Genomic DNA, 25656 nt, shown 5'->3' on the forward strand with positions numbered 1-25656 from the left:
TCAAATACGGTGAGAAAACATGTGTTTGTACCCACGAATGACGGAATTATAGGAAATATAACGGAAATGTAACGGGACGCGGTTTTTGAATGAATTTAATGACTTTGCTTTTACATCGTACTGCTGCCCGGAAGATTGGTGAATATGAGGTTTTTTTTAAGCGATCACGGTCTCTGACGTGGGTCGCCCTCTAAATAAACTTTGGAGATCGAAGGGAGAGAGTATGAGAGAGAGTCAGAGAAAGGGAGAGAGAGTGCGTTACAGGGCGCAGAAAGGAGACGGGCGCGGGGAAAGTAAACCATTTAGGTTTTGATTGTGCATCGGAGAAGTCACTACGTCTGGCGTGTGTAATAAAATCCATATCAACATCTTTCGGCAAAGCAATATTATCTTCAAGCACAGAAACTCAGTGGGATGCTGCGGAATCCTCCAACACTGAGCGGTCGGCATACCTGGGCAGCGTGCGCATCTCCAACGTGTCAGTCGGGAAATATAAGGGACGGATCATACCAAATTCCATAATGCTATTCCTAATTTGAAATTTTTATATATATATTTCTATACTTCAGCACCGAATCTCTTTTGCCAACCACTTCTCGTTCCTCTGCCGTGGATGATAAACATCAATTTAATATTTTTGGTGGAATAATTTCCCCCCCAAGGATTGTCATCAGATTTGCTCTCCACTAGCAGCACGCACGTGGATTTTTTCCAGGATGGTACTCTCTAAACGGCCCTGGTACAATTGGGCCATTTTTAATCACATTTCTCTCATGTCTGTACAACCCTGGGTCTTCCGCTCCTCATAGGAATAACATTGTTTAATTACTTAAGCAGCGATAGTAGACGCCAAACCCGAGGCACATCTCGCTCGAGGACCTTGATATTGGTTAGAAACGCATCATCCCCGGGTTACTATGCAATTAAAACTGATCTCCATTGTTTTGATCTTGCACTGTATGGAATACACTGACTGCCAACAAAACCCCCCCAGACACCGGCAACACAAACGTAAGTAGAGAACTCGTCATGAGAGATGCCACCTGTTCCGTTCGCAGTGCCACGTCTGTTCTTTGCTTTTTAAAATTACCTTGTCGTTGTAATTTCAGGTTAGCCAGTAAAATAACCCCGAAACCCTGTATGCTTGGGAAGGATAGTGACACTGAAATATTTTGTGAATCTTCATTGCCTTAATTGGCAACTTTCTAATTATGAACCATACGTTAAATTATAACAGGAAAAGAGCGCCTTTGGATGAATAAACATGTTTAAGTTTCAGTTTTGTTTTGATGAAACTGTAAAAGACTCTGGTGTTATCCGGGAATTTTTAACATTCCAAATAGTGGATCGTCTCCAGGAATATATTGCTGTTTTCTCTCTATGTTCGAATTCTCTACTTAAAAATCCACCAAGCGTCACATTATGTTCTGCAACGATTACACGCATATAACTTCATTGGACAATAAAATAAACCTTACGTATCATTCATCTATCTATCCAACTAATGAATAAAATTCACCGGACAGAACCCAGATATTCGTGTATCAGGGGTTATAAGTACGTTATAATTTCTGCTAGTCCGTGCAGTCACCCCATTCGAAAGCGTGCTCGCGTCGCTTCCTATCCTTCACCCACAGATGGATGTGTTGCTTCGCATTGCACCTGACCGTAAATCGCAGTGCATTATTACGCGAGTCCTTACGCCTGGATATCCCCGCGCTCGCTGTTACTGCGCCCTCTACTATCGCAAATGTCCCGCAACTGCGCGTAAGAGCGGAGATAACGTTGCGATTCATTGTATTTAGTAAAACAGATGAAGGTTTTTAAAAAAATATCCATACTGTCAATTTAATTTTTTATTTAAACTAAAATGTTTAAATGTTTTATTTAAACCTTTATTATTATTATTAATGGGCTGAGTCTTTAACTAAAACATTCTGCTATATTCTGCTAAAACAATTAGTTTTGCTTTGTGGAAGTTACTCAAATAGTGCCGATAAAGCAAAGGATAAACATTTTTTGTGTTTCAGTATATTTTAACTGCAAAAAAAGTAACCAACAGGATGAAAAGAGATGCGCGTCGGTTGCTTGCTGTCTTAAACGCAGTCGTTGTTAATTATGCATCAATTAACAAAGCTCTGGTAGGACCTTTGCTGCGAGAATACACCTCTCGCATTTCCGCCTGAGGCTCTTTTGGTGTTTAAAATAAGTGTTTAATAAGCTTCCAGGCGATCTGAAAAACTTTGCGGGAACTTCACAGCATGTTTTAGTTGCGTTCGCTCCGCCTGCATTTCATTGGTTTTCTTAGCATATTTAGAAAATAATATCCACGTCAGTCTAGAATAAAGCTGAATGTTAAATCCTTTTTTGTTTGTTTATATACAAAAAACCACCACTGTGATTATGTGGTGTTGGCCAGATTGGATGGAGCCAATCGCTGGACTAGAGAACATGGCGCTCTAAGATCATGTTGTGTTCAATCACAGACACTGAACTAAAACAGATTTCCGTATAATGTATGAACGTGAAATATACGTTTAACTCTTCGTCTAAAATGAACTGTTCATGCTGATTTTTTCATGGGGGGGAAGAGTCAGTGCTGACCTATAACATGCTCCAGCAACTGTACGTGTCCATTCGCACTGAAGCAGTTAGGAAATGAGTCGTACAGTAAGTAGCGTGTCGCTTAACTGTCGCTGAGAATTTTGGCTTTCAGGGTGGATCTTGGTAAACTGGGACAACTTTTTAAATTTTACGTTCCCACTTTAAAAATATGATCCTGAAAGTATTATCGAAAGTCCAAAAACTGAGCTTAAGTTAATAGATAACAAAAGCGTAAAGATAGGCATATAGAGTATGAAACATATGGGTCCCAATTTACCCTTTTCCCCACTAAACCAATTTTCACCCCTCAGTAACTGTGCATATTATACTGCGTCCGAAAAGAAATTATATGATTAATGCAGTTTCAGTGAAAATGTGTTTTGCTCTAATTGTACTGAAGACATACAGTGGTACATGTAGTTAGGAATACCTTCACTGTCACTGGCGTGTTGCTGTATCATAAGGATGGGGGAGGGGTGTCTTACGAAAGCTCGCCCTGCGTACTGCCGCATATCTCTGTGATTAACGTGCTGCTGCTTTTGAGATATTGCTGGCCAATTGTTGTTATTGTGTTATTTTAATCAGTGTCTTCACCCTGGTATTGTTAAAATACAGGCAGTGGTGGGGGGGCTGTCTGTTTATGTATGTTATTTCTCTGTAGTATAGTTTGAGGGTGAGATCATCTCTCAGAATGGGCAAGAGGACATGGATCTCAAACACTGGAATTCCACATTAGTAGAAGTTAATCTGCCTGCCGTGCCAAGTACCCCAAGACATTTATTTGCCGAGTTAGCTTTTGTCTCGACTAAAATAGTTAATATCCACAAATGTCTATCTTTTCCTCCCTAAAGTAACATGAACTTTACAAAGCCTTCTAAGCTGTGGTCATTTGAACGCGGAGAACACATTCCCTGTTTAAAGTTTAAACCACATATCCTATTGGAAAGTTTGGGATATGCACCCACTACAGGGATTATGTTGTGGATACAATGCAGGGAAGCCCAGAGCATTATGGGGGATGTCTGGTGAAAAGCAAAAAAAAAAAAAACATGATGAATTTTACTCTGTTGCCGCATTGTTCTTGTCAGTAAATAAATGGAGAATCCCACTGCATTATGCCAATTGTGAACTGGTTAGAGGAGAAACACGTGTGAGTAAATTAACTGCAGTTACCCTAAATGTGAAACAGCCTGTGTAGGTTACATTGCTAACTGAGAACTAATGAAAAAATGCTTAAATGGGTAATAATACTATGTAAGTATAGGAATAATAGAATTCCTTTCATGTAATAAAATGCACAATGGCAGACAAACACCTGTTATTCTAGTTCTTTATAAAATAATTGCAACTGAATAGCAAAACGTGAAGAAAATGCTGAGGCGGAGGAGAGTAAGGAGAGGGCTGAGATGTGGCCGGGGGACGCAAAGAGAGTCACACAGGTACGGATTATGGGTTGTGTGGGCCCCTGGGCAAAACGTTCGTGAGGGCCCCCCACCCACCACCACCAGCAGCACCACCACCACAACCACGACAATTCAAGGGCCCTTGGCAGCCAAACGCCCTCCCTATAGGGTCAGGGGCCCTTGTAGGCAGAGGATCAAAGAATGTAGGCCCTCTAAAATAGACAAACGAAAATACATTGTTGATAAGCGTTGCAAATTGTTTTGGGCTAGGGGCCCCACGGGCCCCCTGCACCCCAAGGGCCCCTGGGCAGCGGCCCCGCTGGCCCGGTCCGTAATCCGTCCCTGGAGTCACAAACTGCCCTGTTTGAAGCTGATGCCACTCACCCTGCATGACATGAATCCTTCTTTCCAGTCATGCTAGCACCACTGTAAAGCCGCACTGTTGCTAGGCTTGGCCGATATCAAAGTTTCATTCCGTCCAGACATTATTCCACAGTAGTGGGCATTTTGGTGGTATCTTCAAAAGCAGCACTATTCCTGTATTTTGAAATTTTGGTGATGTCGAGAAGTTCTCTGAGCAAGGGGGCCCCCATAAAAATTTTGCTGAATGCCTATTCTTGTCGGCATTGCGAAAATTCCACAATATACCATGTTACCATACCACCGGCCACACCGATTCATAACTAGAAAATCCAACAGGCGGCAGCATTGACAGAAATCTACAAGGGTGTAACTAGAGGGAAAGGAATAGCGAAATGGTTAATCAAGTAGAGAAGATTGGAACACCAAGTAAAATCAATATTTGATTGAATAAGAATTGAATATTTAAATGCATGTCGCTGATCTACACACAGAAATATGAACATACTGCCCTTAAGACTTAAACTTGTAACATTTTTTCTTGCAAAATAAAAGTAGCTTCCAAACTGATATGGATTATCTCAGACAGTAATATTGTTACCCCCTGCAGAGTTGCTGGGTAGTTACCCAACCCCCCCCTGCCCCAAGACAGCCAGGCTGTGCAGTGGTCTGCTCCCAAATGGAGGTCCGATTTCGCCTGTAACTCTGCCGTCTTAAACCCACCTGCTTCCAGTTAGCAAGGCTCTAAATCACAGATGGGGGCGATCGGCACGTCGGAACTCACCCAACTATTTGTTCCTTTTTAATTGAATTTCTTTATTTTGAAGGAACCAGAAGTCATTGAATCATTTTCAAAAAACGATGCACTATGGCCTCACAACAGTGTTGCGTGTTACGCTCAGGAAACACAGTGCAACACAGACAGCTATGAGCTCCTGTGGAAATTAGCCTTTATCTAGTATAAGGCATGATAGGAACAGAGAGGCCTCTATGTCTCTGCCCTGGTTTACAGGCCTGTGGTATATTACATCAAGAAGTTAGCAATTTTGCTGACCAGAAAGCAGATATGAGATGATTGCGTAGTCTCAGCTTGGTCCAAACGTAGCGTAATGATAAAAAACATTGTGAGCACAAAATAGTCATAAAAAATGACAATTTTCAGCCGTTTGTTGGGGGTGGATGGAAGAAAGCTTACGTACAAGTTTTTATTTGTTAAAGAGACAGATGAAATGCCACTGGAATTGTTCCTGACCACCTAGTGATCTTCTCTGGCTTCTCAATGTGACAATCGGCTGTTTAACACCCTCTCACGCCGACATAAAATGTGAAATAATAACTGTGTGATCACCCCTACCTAATAAATTTTACAGTTAAAGCTATTTATAAAAGTGAGGCAGGCCTGTTTGAAGTAAGAAAGTGAATTTTCCTGAGCTCCAGACATTCAGGTCAGAAGTCTGAACTATTACCGCCTTGCAGTCTGTACATGTGTGCTGACGGAGCTGATAATTCATATGCACACCTGCGAGTTGGACTATTGATGCAGTTTTTGGTCTGTCTCAGCTGCTCTGTGAGTTCCCAAGCTGAATGAAGGGGTCATTGTTACTGCAGCAATTAAGCAAGCGGGATGAGGGGGCCAGCAGGCCAGTGAATCACTGAAGCCATCGCTGTGTAAGTGGAGGGAAGGGGAAGGTGTGGCTGATGTCTTTGGAATGTTGCGTGTACTGAGTCATGGCCTCCATGGCTGCCACTTTGAGGGGGTCCCACACACTGATGACTGCATCTGATTGGCCTCTGCAAAGCGCAAATAACCGTCTGGTGAGAACGCGTAGCGTGCCAAACGCTCTTGGAGAGCTCTGCCACTGTAATGTCCTCTGATTTTATTGAAAAAATCTTCACGTCGTCTTCAATTAGTTACTTCATAGTTACTGCCCTGCCTTGACTACACTCGCTGTTTTCTGCGGTCGTAGCGTTGGACACAAGGCCTGTGGAAATGCCGAACTTCTGGTGTGTGTTAGCATCCCTGCGACGGTTTGAGAATGTTATCTCTTGCTCCCTGGATTCTTCTTCTGCTTGGTGAAAGGGACAGTGGGGTCTGCGTGGAGCAGAGAAAAACCAGCGAAATGCCAAATAAACCCTTAAAAATTGAAGCAATGCATGGAAAACATGGTGTTACTCACGCCAATGTTATATAATAAGTTATTGTGCATGCACTGAGTCGCGCTCCTCGCTTTGCAGAGAGCTGGGACTGTCATGGAGGCTGTCTAACCTGCTCAGCCTCCAACGGCTGCCTGTCCTGCAAGCCTCGCTTCTTCTTCTTCCTGGAGCGCAGCGGCATGCGGCAGGTGGGCGTGTGCGTCTCCTCCTGTCCCAGCGGCTACTACGGCACACGCTCCCGCTCACCCGACATGAACAAGTGCACCAGTAAGTTATGGCTAAGTTACACTTATGACTGCTGGAAGAACCACCTCGGATCCACCATCACACGCAGCGATGCAGCTGCCTTTAATGCATATGCATTTAATGCGATAAACCTCACTGTCATCAACCACCATTGAACCAAATCACAAAACACCAATTCACACTATCAACAGCTACTAATGAGTTTTCCCTCCAAAATTCCTACCTCCCATCCTGCCTACCAGCCGCACACATAAGCGTACAGTTTCCACAGTTTCCTATTCACCATCCTTCCCCGCTACCTGTCATTTGATATGCCTATATTTGGCATTCAGACTCATGCGTGACCTCTGTGTGCCCTGAGTGTGCCCCCCCCCCACCACCATGTGACTCCCCTTCCGCTCTTTGCAGAGTGCGGATTGTCAAACTGTGACTCCTGCTTCAACAAGAACTTCTGCATGCGCTGCAAAGAAGGATACTACCTGTATCATGGCAAGTGTCACGTGACCTGTCCCGAGGGACTCGTCCCCAGCAGCATGCAGAGGGAGTGTGTCCACGGTGAGTGTCCATCCACATGTGGACGCGTCTCCACACTCGGTCTGCGGCCCAGGTCTGCTTCGCTCGGCTAGATGCACTTTTGAAGGGCCTTTCATGCTGCATCTGCGGCTGGGCTTTGGAACAAAAACAACAGGGATTGAAATAGCATGTTTTCGTTAAACCAGTAATCTGCCAGCCCACTGTTCTATTCTCACACCTCATTCTGTGCCTGAACTGCCCTATAGATGATTTCATGCCAGGAGTTTCGCATATATGCCATATATAATATGTAAGAGTCCCGCCATATGGAGTCGTGTCGGTGCATTGATTTGATTTCAGCTGCTGACTGACCTGTGATGCTTGACTCTCCAAACCCCCCCCCGCCCCCCCCCCCCCGGCCCCGCAGATTGCACAGAGGGCTGTGAAGACTGTCTGAATGAGGACAGCTGCACCAGGTGCAAGCCGGGTCTCTACCTTCTCCAGGGGCAGTGCACCCAAACATGCCCCGGCAATTTCGAGCCCAATGAGCAGCTCAGGGAGTGCACCCCTCAAGGTGATCGGCCCCTCCAGGGAGCCTTGGCTCTCCAGTAAATTGCCCTCCTCCCCCCTGTTCTTCATCCTCTCCTGTACCCCTGCTCCTGCAGTTCCTTGTGAGGTGGGCGAGTGGAGTGACTGGAGCCCCTGCTCTCGGAGGGGCAAGACATGTGGCTTCAAGCGTGGAGAGGAGACCCGGAGGCGGGACATCCTACGGCCGGCCTCCCCGCATGCGGACGCCTGTCCCCCGACAACTGAGACCAGGAAGTGTGTCGTCAAGAGGAAGAAATGTCCAGGTGTGTACCACAGAAACGAATCAATGAAAACATAACTGCTGGGAAATATGTTCTGCTACTTCCAGGTAGAAGTAGCCGCATTCTCTGGGTGCCTTCAGACTGTAAACACAGGAGAAATAAACAAAATCTGGAAGGCAGGCTGCGGTTTAAGAAAGATTTGTTATTGCTTTTGCGGTATGGCAGCTAGTGAGGGTATTGATTCTATTGATGCATCTTCAGGCAGGGGGGAGGGCTGTATGTGCCTGTGTTTCCCCGCAGCGCACGCGGGGGGGCATTTCCCACCCCCCAGCCCCAGTAACCTGATGCCTGTATCATTCCTCTGCTTTTTTTAATTTATGCTCAGTTCATAGCCTCCCCTTGTGCTGGTTCTGCTGGGATGCCGGTTCCAACTTCCGTTCTTTGCACCATAACATGCTGTTCCGGTCTTAGGGCTGTGTGCGTATCTATGGTCCACAGCGGAGCCACTGGGTTCAGTATAGGTTTAACGGCCATTTGCACCCCAGAAAATGAACAGACTTAAAGGGGATTCGTTCTTTTCTGTCAGTGAGTCTCTGGCTGCCAGTGTTCTTTCCCGGAGGTGTTTGTCTTTTCTGAGTTGCAATGTCGCCAAAAGAAGCTAGCTAATTTTATTTCTCTTATGTTTCCAAAACTACTCCAACTCCTGAACGACCTTCATGTCTGAAAGCACTACACGCTTTAGAGGATTAAGAGATAATTAGTGGAATACACATTGTTTTAACCCTAATGGAAAAAATAAACATTTAGAAAATTTTATGGCAGAAAAGCATATTCCCCCCTCCCTCCCACTGTTTATTCTCATCCATTGATGTGATTCATCGGATAACAACAGTGGACCTGCATTGGGCAAGAGTTAGAGTTTAGTCGGGACAGATAACACACTGAGGGGAGAGTGTGAAGTGCTGATGGGGGTAGGGGCTCTGGGTTTTGGTCCAGCTGTAGCCGTAGGTTGTAGGCCTTACACACGACAAAAGTGTAAGGATCCAGTGAGACACGCAGGGGACGGGAAAACAGCTGCTGGGGGGGCTGGACTTCATATTGGCCTTTGTTGGGGGGTGCGCAGTGACCGTTCTTGACAAGACTTGTCTGTGGTAAAAAATAAAAACTATCTAGGCTAGGTGTTTAGATAGCATGTGTGTAGTAAAGCATGCATTTTGATGACAGTGTCTGTTAGAATTGGCCGTGCTGCTGACTCCGGAGCTTGGGGACATGGAGGCAAAATCAGTCCCAAAATTCAGCAGTTGGCCTGCCCTCTCCCCAACCCCACCCCCCAACGGTCTGTAAAGACACCCATGGGATGATGCCTGTAATCTGGGCTTTAAGTTTCTTTTATCATTGGGAGACCCCCCCAACCCCAGCTTTCCGGGCCCCCCAGCTCAGATCACAGCTAAGGCTACATGCTGCAGAGGGCAGCGTGGTTATCGACCCCTGGCTTCCGTAGCCTCTGTTTAGCACTAATTATCTGTCTTAACGGGGGCAACTCGGCTTGTGTTTAGGCTCTGCTCACGCTGAGGCCTCCCCCCAGAATGATTTTGGTGACCCCCCAACCCCCTATACCACACACATCAGTCTCCATTTATTGCCTCCCAAAATTCACATTTAATGAAGCCAACCCGCTATCCCTGCCATCCTTCTGTCTTCAAGCACCCCCCCCCCCCCCATGGACCATCGCTTGGGGGGGGGGGGGGCAGCACAGAGCACACACACGTTCCCCCGTGACACGATGCACACTTCCTGTGTGAGCGCACCCAATCTCCGCCGCGTAAATATTTACGCCCGTCCTCTGGCTCCCTTCGCTGTGTTTACACTGACTCCCCTAATTTGCTTTCCCCGCTGCTCTGCTATCTTCCCTCACGCCTTCCCCGATTGGGAGCAGGCATCTCGGCCCTTCAGAGCCCCTCAGCAGTCCTGCAGCAGCCCCAGTCAGCACCCCTAATTCAGTCAGACCCCACAACAGCGCCCTGTACGTTCAGCATATCTGCCAGCAAGGAGTCTCCCCGTGTCCAGTGCATAGTGCCCCCACCCACAAACACCTCCCCTACCGTTGTTCCACGAGAAGGTGCTGTGGAGGTGATTCCTACGCCAAATTCTGCCCAGAGGACCTTCAGCTGCTCCCTGCCCTCGTTCACTCCCCTTGTAATTAGTGGCAATCAATACCAGGTGAACGATGACAGCTGTTTATCACTTTGGGGGGGAAAGGAGTGTTGTGGGGTAGGGTGTTGAATTCAAGAGAAAAGCAGTTCTTATCCACAGTTCAAACAGCAATTACGGAGACGGGGGTACGTTAGGGCCTGCTTTGTGGGAGGAAGAGTAAACATATGGGATGGGCATGTTTACATCGGATCCATTTCCCTGTAGCCTTCACCATATTCCAGTAGAACCTTATGTCATATGCTCATACGTGCTTATGCCACCTGTAGCTCCTTATAGTCATCCCAGCATGAGGTGGTCCCTTACTTACCAGTTCACCATATCCTGGGTTTTAACACTATGTGGAATTGTTGGTTTTAAGGCCCAGGAAGTGACCAAGGACTCAGAACGGACCCTGGGTGCCAGCTCTCTGCACACCCTTCATGTCCTGTTTAACACTTGACCCAGTCTACATAATTCTCCCTATTGGCTCCTCTTTCATGTAATGATAAATGCTCAGGCTCAATCCCTCAATTCCCCATGAGTATAGAATGGGGGGGTGTGCAAATTAAGAAAATAGCCCCCGGTTTCCCACCCAGGACTGTGGCAGGAGCCAGTTGCGTCTTCTCAGCATCGGCGTTTCTTCTAGTTATTTCTGGGGCCGGGAGGGGGGTCAGGCTAAAGACATTGGCTGACAGGTCTCAGTATCGCAGGGGCTGAAGCAAAGAATGCGTGTGTCAGCCTGGGCCACGGAGGCCCGTCTCGGGCCTGACCTGGGAGCCGTCCTGGTGATGGAACTGATTTGGGCCGGAGGTCCCTGCGGGGGTGGGGGGGTGTTTAAAAAAAGGCAGAGGGGGTTAAAAAATATCTGTGTTGGCTGCTGAACACACTCACCTCACACGTGAGTATTTTTCTGTTTTTCCCGCATCTTTCTAAGCTTTTTCTCAATTTGTAGTACATGAGCTTAATTCCATATTTGATAATAAACTAAAGGTAATAAATGATATAGTATAAGAGCACATAGATTGGCATGTTATGTTTAATGTTGTGTGCTATTATGCTATATATTACAGATTGTATAGCCCTTGTATGTCTGGTTCAGATTAGCACAGCAGAGGAATTAAGCACTTCTGCGTATGGATAAGAAAAACAGCTCAAGGGTGACACCTGGTGGAAGAACTTTTTATTCCATCCATCTGTCTGCAGCACTTATAGAATAGTGACACTTTATTAATCCCCTGTGGGGAAATGCTTTTGCTCTCCATCAGACACGAGTGAGTGCAAGCATTGGGTGGGCAGTGCAGGGTCAGACAGCATGGGGGGCTTAGGGCCTTACTCAACAGCCTGTGGACATGTGACTATTCTGCCAAGGCTGGGGCTGGAGCTGACAGCCATCTGATCACACACACAACCTGCAGAATAGCACAGCACCCCAGAACCTGTCCCAGGATACTTATTTGTTTGTTTCTTTATTTACATATTGTGCTGTGTGGCACTATGAATAATTAATGCAAAGGGAAAGTCTTCTTAGACACATTTCTTTTTTCTCATATCTTTAAGGATTTTTGTGGAAAAATTGAGCTAATGCATTTTGTAAGAGAACCAGACCTGCCTGGCCTGAATTCATCTCGATCCGCACGTAATATGTCAGAGTTTGTGCCCCACCAGCCTTAAAAATACAGTCAAACCTCGGATTGCGAGTAACTTGGTTTGCGAGTGTTTTGCCAGACTAGCAAAAATGTAAAATAAATTTTGACTTGATAAACGAGCGAGGTTCTGCAATATGAAAATTATGAGCTTTGTCTGGCAAGCGTCACGTGATTACAACTCAGCCGATGGTTCTTCTCTCTCTCTCGCTGTGGGATTGTCGGTAATCATCTCCCATGCTCGGTCGCAGTCGGCATGCCTGACTCATATAGTCAAAATATAGTAGAAAAGCACCACCCGAATAAGGGCATAGCAGTGCGACCGATGAATCTGTTTAACGACGATGCAATGTCACATTTCCGCAAAATTGAAAAGGAAAGAGAAGCGGCTGTCATTGGATAGGTTCCTTGGTAAAGTGCAAAAAGAAAAAGATTCCAGTGAGCCAACCGATAGCGGTGATTCCATTAGTTATAGTGAAAGTAGTCCTACAAAATAACCCTCCTCTTCTCCTCTTTCTCATCTCCCTCACACCATCCATGATTCTTTTCAAAGGTAAAGTGCAGTTTAATTTGTTTTATCTTTTTTTACTTTATATTTTGTATTAATCATTTTTATATGAATACCTTTGGGTTGTGGAACGAATCATCTGAGTTTCCATTATTTCTAATGGGAAAATTCGCTTTGATATACGAGTGCTTTGAGAACGAGCGTGTTTCCAGAACGAATTATGCTCGCAGTCCGAGGTTTTACTGTACTCCGTCAGCACACTGGGAAGGAAAACTGTCCCACAAATGCTTACTGGTCCTTAAAGGTCTCACTCAGTTCAGCATGTAGTGGTTCATCCTCTGGCAGACTTGGCTAAAGCAGCACGTGCGCCTGTCTCCTCTGCAGGACGAAGGAAGGGTGAGCGGAGACACCGGAAAAACAGGAAGGAGAAGGAGGGTCAGGACAGCCAACAGGAACACACAGAAGCTGGGGAGGTGGAGGACCATGAGGAGCTGGAAACCCGTAACAAGACAGAGCACCGGCGGCGGAGGGGGCAGAGCAGGGAGGCGGTCCTACCAACAGAGGGTGCTGTGCACTAGTGGCTGCTCAAACCCCCCTCCTCCCTTCACTCCCTTGTCGGGCGAGATGGTGCTGTTGCTACCTGTAAGGTTTCAGCATATACTGTATATGCACAGGAGAGGGGCACTCGCCATCCAAGGCACAGTAGACGCTGAGAACTCTCCCCATCCCACCCTCAACCCATCCACACTGGCCCCTTCCTTCCCCCCTCTCCAGAATGGACAGCGAATCAGAATCAAGAGAGACATACCTGCCAATGTAATTGGTCAGGAACATGTGGTGCAGAAGAATGGGGACTGTTGTACTTTTATTTCTGGATCAGGATGTACCTGTTTAATCCAGGTGCAACATTGCATCGAGGTTTGAATGTAGATTTCATGACATTATTTAGCTTTGTCGTTTAGACATATAGAAAAAAACAGTTCAGTAACTGAAAAACAGCATGTGCCTCTGCGTCAACACATGTCCAATGTTAAGGCTGCATGTGGATTATCGTGCGTCTGTATGAGGCACTGAGGAGTTTTGTGGGGTTTCATTCACGAGCAGCATGAGAACAGACAGTGCTTCTTCATACGTCTCTTTCAATCTATCTTCGTTCATCCTTTTCAGGTTGGAGAAGTGGTTCGCCTTGTTTGTATCAGTAGGTTATGTGCTTTAAGTGGAGCAACATTACGTCATTCCAAGCTTCTGTACGTCAAATAAAGGATATTGGATTTGTACGTCTGATGTTCTGGATTTGTATATTTGTTCTGTAACGAATGTGTAGTACAGAAGTACTAGATTAACAGTGCCAGTTTGATTCAGGTATCATCAATGGGGATAATAACCCAAAGGAAGATAGTAATTCATTCTGTTTCCCATGTTTCATCCACACAACATGCTTTGCATGAAATGATCTCTCTGTATTTCTCTCTCTGATATAAGAGAAATGGCACTGAACTGGGCATTGATAAGACCTACCCTGTAATCAACAGGACCATCGATCCATTTAGAGAACTGATAACACATATCATCTGATGAATAAAGTGGAAAATATATATTAGTATGACAATTTCACATTGATGAAGATTATGGTTTGAGTTCAACTGCAAATAATGCAAGCCCCAGCTTTTCATATTATTCAATTAAATTTATTTTTATATAGTGCCTTTCACCACAGAGTTGCCCCAAGGTGCTTGACATGGCTGTGCAGTAATACATCAGTACATCATTTATCCAGAATAATATACGTAACAGCAAAAACGGAAGACAGTAACAAAGAATGAAAGTCAGAATTCAATGGAGGAAAGGAACCAAAAACTCTCAAGTAGGGAGAAAAAAAAGATCAACTGGCTGCCCAACCCCCCCAAGAAATGCCAACGTTGTAGAATAAAAGAGAGAAATGGGCCTGTTTGCGAAAAGCCAGGTGTAAACTTGGTCATGGTCAAAGCCAAAGTCCCTCAATGAGTCTGACTGCCTTGCCGACCTGTGTGAGTCAGCAGATTGAAGGCTACAACCACGATGGATGTTACAGCTACAGTAAAATCCATTATGTCACGCTTTCATGGGACTGAACCAGCACCACAACTCAGATGGTGCCCACCACAAATACCATCCGGACATGAGGGAAGGAAAGGCAGAGAACATGGCTAAACACATTAATGGACATGCGCAGTAGACCAAATGGGAATGTACAGCAGCACCAGCAGCCATAGTTAGAGTGTGATATTGTAAGTTTCAGGAGAGTTAAACAGAAGTAACAGGTGAAGATTTATACATTGAAACTGATTCGGCATCGCGAATATAGCAAAATGTTTGATTCGCACGCGAGTCAAAATTACCAAGGTTGCCAGGAATATTATGACCATTTTGCAGTTCGTAAAGCTAAAGGTTAAGGGTAAATTATTAATTTTGCTAAAAACATGAATATCAATAGTGTTCCAAGCTAATCACATGACATGCTAATATTTGTTAACACGCGTGAGTTATGGGAGGGAGTGTCATGAAGAAATCGACTGCTGAGCCTCCACAACATCCTTTGAAAAAGGAGATTTTGTGCATAAACAAGGTAAAAACACGATAGCAGTGTAATTTGGCTGCGTAAAATCATGCGACATGCAACAGACTGGTGCTGTGTACTGTAAACTCTGCTAAACAAGGCAAACTAGAGACAGATGTAACTCGTAAGCAAACTTACCAATCAAAAGGAACACAGGTTAACAAACAGGTGGAGTGGATTACACTTAAATAACACAGAATAAGGGAACTCCAACAAACACTGAATACTATGCGATGCTAAAAGTTAACAACACTAGGAATAACTAAGAACCAAAGAACATGGAAGCCTAATAAAACAAGACACAAGCAGGATAATCTAAATCAGGGATACAAAGAAACAAAACCAGATGCTAGGAAAACTGAAACCCAAATATTAAACAGAGAAGGCAGTCCATTGGCCAGCCTCAAACCAATGAGCAGAGGGTACGACCACCAAGCCTCGCGCCCAACTCCCTTAAGCTACAGGGCGATCCAGGAAACTGAGAGACACACTGAGGCTAAGGGGCTACGAGACAGAGGAGGGAACAGGACGGCCAGCAACACCTGCTGGCCAAACGCTGACCAAACACATAGGACAGGAATGGATGCGCGCCGACCCTGAGAGCATACTACATCATTAATATTAATCTTGGTTTGGGTTCGCCACGCATCTCTGTCTCGCCGACCAGCCTCACTGATGTGTTAGCGGTCTTTGTGACTGAGGAATCGTTCATTTCCAGCAGTAACTTTTAAACTTCTCAGCACTGTTCCTTTTGTATTTTTACATATATATTTTTTTTAATTTTCAGAAATTGGTAATAAATAGACTTTTTATGTTGTCATGCAGGGGGTGCAGTGGTTAGCACTTTTGCCTCACACCTCTGGGACCCGGGTTCGAGTCTCCGCCTGGGTTACATGTGTGTGGAGTTTGCATGTTCTTCCCATGTTGTTCTCTGCCTCGTGCCCATGGCTCCGGACCCCCGTGACCCAGTAGGATGAGCGGTTTGGAAAATGGATGGATATTGTCAAATATTGTGAAAAACAAATAGACAATGCAATACTAAGGTTGCAAAGAATATAATTTATTTAAAATATCTTTCATATATAAACTTTGTTTAAAAAAATAGAATTTTTATTATATCAGAAACACTGCAGTATAAGAATATAATATAAGACTTATATTCTGTCTAAACCTTGGTTAATTACTACTTAAGATCTGTGCTCCATTGCATCTTTTATATTGAGACTCATATGTAATCTTTGCCTAGAAATTGTTAGTTGGGGTATACAGTGATATTTTTATGATTGATTTCTTTATTATATTAAATCTGGCAACCGATTGCACAATTTGCACTTTAAGATATACTACTGTTCCTTTTCCTGAAGGTTGTAACTGAATAAAAAGAGCTATAGCTTTTGTTTGACCAATATCACCATTATGTTTTCCTTTTCTTTGCATGTTCAATGCTGCCACAACACTAAATGCAGATAGTTTGCTATGTTAGCTGAAATGTATCGATACAAATAGCTTATTTGATGCTCAGTAGTTGGGAAAATGGGAAAAAAATACCAGATTGGTATTGGTATTGGCAGATTGTAATTGTTTGATTACGAACATCTTCATTTTAAAGGTTTACAAACTTATTTCTTATTCAAACTTATTTGCCCTTCAGTGGAACATACAAAATGCAAGCACTTACAGTCATAGAAACCAGGGTTTCCTTTTTCAATCCAAAGAAATACTGGAGAAAGAAAAAAAACGTATGACAAAACTAATATTTTAGCATGATTTATTTATTAAAATTAGATCTTAGTTTGCAGTCCATTCAGCTTGTCGTCTTTTTACATGTTCAGAATCTAAGAGAAATACTGTGGAAGTTTTAAGTAAAAATGAACCATTGCAGTACAGAAATAATAATCTAAATTATATTGTCATAATTATCAATATCAACCGATATGAAAAAAATTGCGATTAAATACTTGGCCGTGTCCCTCAGCACTAGCATGTGCGTGTCTGCATCTATCGGCAGGGCCGTCTCAGGTGGGATAATGGAGTGGGGAGGGACTTACTGTACTGATGTCTAGGGGCCTGTGGAGATCTTAATCCGGCCAGCCCCCCAGGAGTAAGCGGCGACCGTGACCTACAGCCGGTCCCTGGCACTGCAAGCCGGCCTCAGTGACTGATTATGAAAATCCCTGTTTATCACAGTGCTAATGGAGGAGGGTCAATGACACCCAGGTAACTTGCTTACCTTCATTAATAGATACACTTTCTTCTTCACCTTTGCTCTCTTTCCTTTGCAGAATGTGATCTTTCTGCCTGTAGCACCATCATGCCACTCGAACGTGAGCATAAATATTTAATATATGTTGGGGTATGGCCACATGAATCTTCAGTAATTTCAGATAATTATTAAGAATAAATAATCATGAAAAAATTGTTAAAAACTCAAAACGGACTATATTTAGAAATAGTTACGTATTTCAGAATTCCAAATTAAAAATATTTTAGCAAATCATGAAATTAACATACAAGAATAACAATTTCCTGCAGTGACGTGAAAGATCTTGGAAATGTTACCCTATTGCAGTAACCCTCTGTGTTTGTGCCGTATTTCTTTCCGAAATTACCCCCATACACAGAAAGATGGTTGAAATATTTAGTCATCATCAGATTTTTATTTAACATGCAGGTGCAGGAGCATGAGCCACACCAGTGGGCCCCCTTCCAGGTAGCTGGCTAGCTGCACGCATGGCAGATCTCACCCCAGATCTCCAGTTGCCTCTGTCATTAGGGTCTACAGCTGACAGCTTCCACTCTCTGCGGTCTCTCTCTCTCAACGGTTTCCATGACGTTTTTGGCCGGCCAATCCCATGCTTTCCTGCAGCTTGTAAGTTAAGTGCATCTTTCATTGCGCCGCTGGAACGTTCCACATGACCGTACCAGCGAAGTCTTCTTTCCCTTAGTGCAAGGTTTAGGTCCTCGAGACCAAGCTGCGATAGCAGCTCCATTGATCGCACAGTGTTCCACATCTTCTGGTTTAATAGCCCTGTCATTGCGCTGTAAGCAATGAAGGTTTGGCGCGGTCAGGGCCCAGGTCTCACTGGCATTGAGCATAGCGCTCTGCACACAGGTGCTATACACTCGGCCGCGTGTCTTGTATGACAGGTGACGTGATGAGAGAACTGGCAGCAGTTCCTTGAACTTTTTCCATGCAGTTTTTACACGTGTGGTGGTTGCAAGATCACACCCACCAACTGCTGAAAGCATGTCGCCTAGATAGCAAAAGGAACCTACCTATTTAGTGCCAACAGCAACTGAACTGAATAAATAGTTTATTTCTTCATGGTATAATTCCTAAAAAAAAAAAATAAAACTGCCATGGAAAAATAAAGTCCATGCTGACTGCAAAAATATTAAATGTATTTTCAAATATTGTGAAAAAAGACATACAATGCAATGTAAGGTTTACAAAAAATATATAATTTATTTAAAATATAAACTTTCATATATAAACTTTGCTTAAAAAATAGAATTCTATATTGTATTTACAATGTAATCAAGATTGCTATACAGATATACATACATGGTTTGGCTAATTCAGTTCAGATTAGGATCTGCCCCTGTCCAATACCGAGACAAAATATACCTGCTTTGCTCTGAAGTTAGCCCAAGGTTGTCAAGCTTAAATGCAACATAGGCTTTGAAAGACCCAGTGCCACTAAAGATAGCAAAGAATGGCAGTATACTTTGTGTGCGATATCAGGACAGTTTGACTTATGCAAACCTACCCTTTCTGTAATGGATGTAAACAATAATTCTATGGCAAGTCCTCTACTGTGCTGTAGTAAATGGATGCATTTTACCAGTAGGACTAGTGATGAAAGTTATATCAGAAATACTGCAGTTTGGAAATGCACTTCCTTGTTAAACTTAAGTCAACATACTCTTGTTCATTTGGTAATGCTTTGCAAAAGCTCTACTGAGTAAAGAGTAAAGGAAATGCTCTGCAAAAGCTCTACTGAGTAAAGAGTAAAGGAAATGCTCTGCAAAAGCTCTAGTGAGTAAAGAGTAAAGGAAATGCTCTGAAAATTCTCTAATGAGCAAAGTGTAGGGGAAATGCTCTGCCAATGTTCTAACAAGTACAGAGTAAAGGAAATGCTCTGCAAATGCTCTAGAGAGTAAGGAGTAACGGAAATGCTCTGTCTAACGAGTAAAGAGCATGTCAGTTAGCAGGTCCAGAAGGTCTGTCTGGCCTATGACAGGCCGGAAGAAGAGCTCTGTAACCAGGTCTGCCGTTATGGTCTTGAGGGCAGAGGCCGTAAGAAGGACGCGGGCGAATCGGCCGCGATCCCCCAGGGGTAACAGCACTTCCCTCAAAGCTCGCTGAGCTTCATTCTGCAGGCTCTCGATGAAAGACGCAGCCTTTAGCTCTGGAACGTCTAGACACAACAAAAAGGAAAAAAAAGTCACATATGGTATGATCATCAGTATATTTCATGATTCTTAGCAGAATCACTTAAGGAGTTGTGGGAAACTCCGAAGGAAATTTAAGCTAATTACAGTCTCCTTGCGGTGCTACATAAAACCTGGCCTTTGAAGGCTCATTTTTTTCTATTATGCACAATATCCAGTTTTAACATATAAGGCATGTTAACTGCCATGAGCTTTGAAATGAAAAACCAGCCCTTCGCTAGTGATTTAGCTCAGCATCTGCTAACAGAGGACCCTTTGTGCACCCTGTTAGCTGTTACTAAGGGACTGTCCTTGAAATTTGCTGCCAGAAGTGAGAACACAGGGCTTAAATATTGCTACACAACCCTTCCCCATAGTTTTACTATTAGCAGCAGCTGAGCATAATTTTTGAGTCTCGATATTAAACACATAAGGTCCATCTGCGGTTGTATGATGTCACATTCACACAGCGTCCTACACTATAGTCTTACATAAACTTGAACATATGAAAATGATTGTTAACGTTAATGAAAATGAAAATAAACAGCAAGTTTGAGGTTATGAAACAAACATGCGACATCCAAAGCACCTGAACAATGAAGGCGCTTAATCAGAAGGATTATGCAACGAAGTCTTCTTACCTGGGTTAAACAGCAGGGTGCCTTTGAGATACGCATACTCTTTGGGGCTGAGATCGAGGCTCCAGAACTTGCTGAGGCACGTCTTCAGTTTGTGAACCCCGGCCATGGTGGGCTGCGCCCTCTCCTCGTCCTCGGGGCCACGCGGCCACTGGCCATTCAGCAGGATGTGCTTCAGCATGCTCACAGTCGGCGTGTCAGTGACCTCGAAGTTCACCCCTTCCTGCGCCAGCCCCAGGACGAAAAGCGGAACCCAGCAGCTTCTGAGGAGCGACAGCTGGTCCTTGGCTGGAAGCTGCTGGAAGGAGGGCAGGCTCTTCATGAAGTGAATGGTCTTGACCAGCACGCCCGAAGCCAGCTGACAGGTCTCCGCGGGACTCTCCAGGCACACCGTCCGCCGCGGCTCACAGTGACAGCCATGTGGTGCCGAACCGTAGTTCAGGCTGTTACGGCTCATTGAGTGATTGGTATTCTGACGGCTGAGGATATTGAAGAGAATGGCATTTGGCTGCCTGACCTTTTCACTGGAACAGTGGTCCCCACTATTCATCTTGTTAGAATAAATATATATCGCGGATCAGTCCTGTTTTTTTTTTCCAGTTTTAGCTGTGTTTTGACTATCCTCGCCAGAGCTATGGCGGACTCCAGATTCTACTGTTGGTAATGCCTTGGCTAACACTGGTCTATTTATAGAGGCAACACTGAGTCAGCCTTGACCTGCATTGCTAAACATCATTCCCTCGCTGAAAAACAACTCAGCCCTGGATTGCTTGACTAGGCTGGTCCACTTGAGGAGATAAGGTTTTCTCAATGGGACTCTCAGAAGTAACGGGCTGTCGGAGGGAAAGGCAGCGGGGGCGGAGGCGGGGAGGGGGGGGTTCTGGATAAATTTATCTCAGTTTATCTCTGTCATTAACGCCGCCTGTACCAAGCTACCAAGGACTGTGCAGGTAATCAGGCAGGCAGTATATAGCCCTAATTACTGCCAGCTCACAATAAATTGGAAACTGGCCAAAGCAAACAAGCAATGTCTGAAGTGACTATAGAATGAGCCTTCAGATATATCGATGGCCAACTTTTTATTTTGGATACAAGTCCTTTTCACTCATGTGACTCTTACTTGTTTATAAGCTAGCTTCAGTGTTATAAAAATTTCCATTTAAGTTCTCAGTAAAAGTACTAAGTAAACAGAATTATGGATGAAGATTTTCAGAGGTTTAGCTGGTCGGTATGTTTGTAACTTTTAACTGATGCTGGTAACTGATTCAATTCCTATTTTTCTGAGAACGTTTGTCCAGATTTTACACAGACTTGAATCAAGGAATTTAAAGATGTCCGTCGGACAATGTTTAGTAACAAAACATAAGTTTTTCAGAACAGGGAAACAGAACATCCTGAATGAGAGGTTCATTCAGATCTGCACTTGTCAGACCTTTCTGTATGGACAGACCTGCTTTCTGTAGGCAGTGTTTATGAAGAAGGAAATAAATACTTTCACTTTATTCTACCTGAATTGCAAGGAATCTTAAATAAAAAATGGATGCGGCGAGAACCTGAAAACACTCCAACGCACAAGAACAATGCGTCACCTGAATAAAAGAAGCTGAGCACCGGTGAGTTTTTCTTATATTTCCATAAAATGTTTGTAGGCCAGCATTTTCATTACATAACTACAACAAAGGGTTGCCAAAAGGACCTTTAGCGACTTTATTTCTATGTCTATTTTTAAGCTGTTTCAGAAGCCAAGAACTCCACTGAAGTAAAGAGAAACCTGGCAACCTCCTGCAGGGGCACAAACTTCATGTCCTGCTTTTTTTAACCATGGCACACAGCCAGAAGTGACTGATGAGATCTTTATGCAATATAATTGCCTGTATTTGTATGACTTTTTGATACTGGACCATTAGGGGCATTTATACTTTTCATTTTGTTTCATCTTAAGAGTTTTTCTGGACATAGTAATAGTGAAAATAGTGTGGAATGTGAAAACTTTATGAAAATGAAACCAAATGATGGATAGACTGTCATTCGTCACATAAATAAGCTAGTCGAGGGATGACAACCACAATTCTACAAAATCACAGCATGCTGTGAATAAGTTAACCCAGACTAGTTTAACATGATGAGCATTTATAATATATTTACTCACCAGCTTAATCAAAAGTAACTGATTACAAGCTCAGCTGGAATAAACAAATAAAATAATATACTAAGTGTTGCTATCGTGACCTCTGACCTACAGCAGGCTTATATGAGCTGAACATTTTTTTGTAATTTAATTTTACATGAATATGATGAATAACTACGGATTGTGCATTCAGAGATCAAGACATAATTAAAATCAAGTTTTAAAACTTGAGGCTTGACCACAAATTCAAGCTATTCTGTCTTCAAGGTACTCAAAGTGATTAAGTCAACATGAGTCCCCTTTGACTACATGGAACTGTTTATCATTTGACCTTGAGCCAATTCACACAAACTAAAGTTTCTTTTTAAATATGTATCTTTCGTTATAGTGACTAATTTATACCAGACACATTTGTCAATGATTGAACGTCAGTGGGATGTTATTATAAATTTTGCTGGGTACACTTAATTAATCCCGCCTTTACTTACTGGGTTTATTTAACCCATAAAATAAACAATGCTTATTGAAATATGTTATGGTTGGTCACACTTCAAGCCGTATTTACTTTCCTTTCGCTTGCTGTTTTGTCTAATCTTCTGATAATTTTTCTATATAAAGTGCTATTATACAATTTCTTTTTATATGCTTAAGTTAAAAATTATATATACATATATTGCTTTGTGTATATAGCCAGGCTAATTGGAGTTGCTAAATTGCCCGTAGGTGTGCATGTGTGAGTGAATGGTGTGTGAGTGTGCCCTGTGATGGGCTGGCCCCCCATCCTGGGTTGTTGCCTGCCTCGTGCCCATTGCTTCCGGGATAGGCTCCGGACCCCCCGCGACCCAGTAGGATAAGCGGTTTGGAAGATAGATGGACGGACGGATGGATGGATGGATGGATATTGCTTTGTTGTGTCTATTCGATTATCCAATATTTTGCTGTCTATTATTTAACAGACACCTCAGTTGGTGGCTTTCGAAAAAATGGTCTTTCGAAGTGAAACAATTTAAAACACTTAGTAAACTGTTTAATGCAGTAAATAAATACGTATGGCCATATTTGTACTGCACAGGTATTTTTCACTAAATGAATGAATTTACTTACTCATTTAAGGTAATATACGAGGGTAGTTTTGCTAAAAGAAAAAAAACAACTGTGTTTGAACTATAATGTTGAAAATGTTGAAAAAAAAATACCATTATACCACTTTGTTTTCAGTTTAACTGTATGATTTAGCCGTGATTAAATTTGAAAGTTAAAAAATTACATGTCATAACACAGAATTAGTTTCTGTAAACTGTATTCTACACAAAAATCATATGGAAAACTGAATACTACAAAAAACAAACAGTATTATAAATGTCTGACCTCTGACCCAATTCCCCAAAATTTAGCCTTAAAATAAAATAATGCAAAGTGTAGCTAACAGAGTTTATGCATACTGTTCCAAAAATATTAATTTTTTTAAATCTGACAAATAATCTGTGAGAGATAAAGATGTCAACAAAGTGAGGTTCTGTCACCATTGCATGTGTCACACTGGTGGTGAGGTGGCTTGCTGCTCACTTGTCCAAAGTCTGCTCCTTTCACCTAGAATATTTGCTGCCACATTTCCGAGTGAACATCGCAGTGGTCCCGGCAGAGTGCTGAAAGGGGTGAAGGTTATCAGTGCAAGCTAAAGGCCATCGATTCCTACATTTTAATATAACTGCTGCCTGCCATACGACATGTGCTGCTTCTAAAGTTCTTTACTGAATATCATTTGTTTAGTTGTATGTGGATTGAAATATGAACAGTGGAACAACCTAATATAGGTTGCTTAGTGATATTTATACACAGAAGGAATATTTATCATTAAAGACGTCAATCTCTGAAAACAGTATTATTTGCGATTCAACAAGTCTTAATTAACAACCTTCCATACACAAATTTCATGATGCTTGCATATGTGCTGGAATCATATTAACTTGTCTGGAATTAACTGGACCCAAAAAGGTGAGAGAAGTCGATATGTTACAAAAAGACAAGATTAAATGGAGACTTTGACCTTCCAACCAGGAAATCACAAATGACTAACCAAGTGCAAATAAGACTCTAAGTGGAACCAGCCCCGTATCTGACTGACACTGCAGCCCGCTCACTTGAAGACTCTGCCAGAGGATTCTGGGAGCTTTACATCCCAAGGGCTAAGTGATGTCTCTGGTCATTTCCATTACATTTAAAGATTCATCATAATTTTATTGCAAGTCAGTTCCATAATTGCTAAACTCTAATAAATGTTTGCAAAAGCTATACTGCTAGCTAGATTTTCTGAGTATTTGTGTTTAAATTATGAAGTAACAAGCTAAAGAATTATATCTAATTTCCATTTCCCTAAAAACATTAGGCCAACGTTTGAGCTCATTATATTAAATAAAAATAATAATAAAAACGAATATGGAGGTTACTTCATTGCACTGCACTTCTGTAAGTTACAGAAGAAATGCAAATAAAGGGTATCTTTGCAGTACAACGATATGGACATTGATGATCTCAGGTAATCGTAAGCTGCGTTGGTTCACACTTTTCATGATCTCTCAGTTGATTTGCTCACTTGATCATAAACATGCATTTGTACCCGTTCAAATTAATCACTGTACATTGTAAAACAATTTACTAATATGGACTGCATACTCCTACGAGTACTCAAAGTGCTTTACATTTCATGCCTCACATTCACCCATCCACACACTCATTCACACACCGGTGGCAGAGGCTGCCATGCAAGGTGCCAACCTGCTCACCGGGAGCAATTTGGGGTTCAGTGTCTTGCTCAAGGACACTTTGATGGGGTCAGGAGGGACCGAGGCTCGAACCTGCAACCCTCCTGCGCCACCATGATTTTAATAGCAATTTACTAATAATAATTAATCTTTTTATTATACTTTTTTTATTATACTTTTTTTTCAAATGTAAGTTTTTAATTCATTTTCAGTCTAACTTTAAATCAAATTTAGGTCTAACTCTCCAAAGGGTGACAATACTGTGAAGTTGTACCAAATTTTTTATCTTGTATACTTTTAAACATATAATTCTATGGTTAGGTATAATAATTTTAACATACACTTACAGTATAAACACCAGCTGTAGAGATAGCATGTCAACATTTTAAAAGGATCCCACCTGGAAAAGTAATACCTGCATGAACAAACACAAGTAACAAGAATTCTATTAGGTAAATGCACACGCGGATTAAATTGGACCAGTTACACTTAAGATAGAGCTTGACACATACTCTGGTATCTCAGACAAAGCATGCTGCGGTTTGAGGGAATCTAGCCAGGGAAGAGCTAGATTTGGGAGGTATAACGAAACTGAAGCAAACGACTGGAGATACAACAGAACTAAAAGTGTAACATAGGGGAGCTGTCTGATCCTACAGCATCTA

The 25656-nt window shown here is 42.9% G+C and overlaps 2 protein-coding genes and 1 long non-coding RNA gene across 3 annotated transcripts; 2 read left to right on the top strand and 1 right to left on the bottom strand.

Annotated features, from left to right (window-relative positions):
* Positions 1–199: 199 nt before the first annotated feature.
* On the top strand, positions 200–13710 carry rspo3 (R-spondin 3). Its single transcript, XM_049026157.1, has 6 exons — positions 200–1011; positions 6603–6788; positions 7176–7322; positions 7708–7854; positions 7946–8131; positions 12818–13710. Exons 1-6 carry the CDS (start codon positions 918–920, stop codon positions 13009–13011), a joined length of 954 nt encoding a protein of 317 aa, XP_048882114.1. The 5' UTR covers positions 200–917; the 3' UTR covers positions 13012–13710.
* A 4760-nt stretch (positions 13711–18470) lies between these two features.
* Positions 18471–20795, bottom strand: LOC125749174 (nuclear receptor subfamily 0 group B member 2-like). Its single transcript, XM_049026158.1, has 2 exons — positions 20105–20795; positions 18471–19450 (listed from the first exon to the last, which is right to left on the bottom strand). The coding sequence occupies exons 1-2, from the start codon at positions 20649–20651 to the stop codon at positions 19215–19217; spliced, it is 783 nt and encodes a 260-aa protein (XP_048882115.1). The 5' UTR covers positions 20652–20795; the 3' UTR covers positions 18471–19214.
* Positions 20796–20951: 156 nt separating this feature from the next.
* LOC125749177 (uncharacterized) lies at positions 20952–23287 on the top strand. Its single transcript, XR_007399794.1, has 2 exons — positions 20952–21714; positions 21832–23287. It is a non-coding gene; the product is annotated as an uncharacterized LOC125749177 (long non-coding RNA).
* The last annotated feature ends 2369 nt before the right edge of the window (positions 23288–25656 follow it).

This window comes from Brienomyrus brachyistius, chromosome 9 (genome assembly GCF_023856365.1).
Source record: "Brienomyrus brachyistius isolate T26 chromosome 9, BBRACH_0.4, whole genome shotgun sequence".
Lineage (NCBI taxonomy): Eukaryota > Metazoa > Chordata > Actinopteri > Osteoglossiformes > Mormyridae > Brienomyrus > Brienomyrus brachyistius.

What these genes read in the sequence shown, in the direction of transcription:
- LOC125749174 (XM_049026158.1), bottom strand. Translation starts at nt 20,651, where the DNA reads ATGAATAGTGGGGACCACTGTTCCAGTGAAAAGGTCAGGCAGCCAAAT. An exon ending in CACCCTGCTGTTTAACCCAG is followed by an intron (nt 19,451 to 20,104) that starts GTAAGAAGACTT and finishes TGTTGTGTCTAG; the next exon opens with ACGTTCCAGAGCTAAAGGCT.
- rspo3 (XM_049026157.1), top strand. Translation starts at nt 918, where the DNA reads ATGCAATTAAAACTGATCTCCATTGTTTTGATCTTGCACTGTATGGAA. An exon ending in CGACATGAACAAGTGCACCA is followed by an intron (nt 6,789 to 7,175) that starts GTAAGTTATGGC and finishes CGCTCTTTGCAG; the next exon opens with AGTGCGGATTGTCAAACTGT. An exon ending in CAAGAGGAAGAAATGTCCAG is followed by an intron (nt 8,132 to 12,817) that starts GTGTGTACCACA and finishes TCTCCTCTGCAG; the next exon opens with GACGAAGGAAGGGTGAGCGG.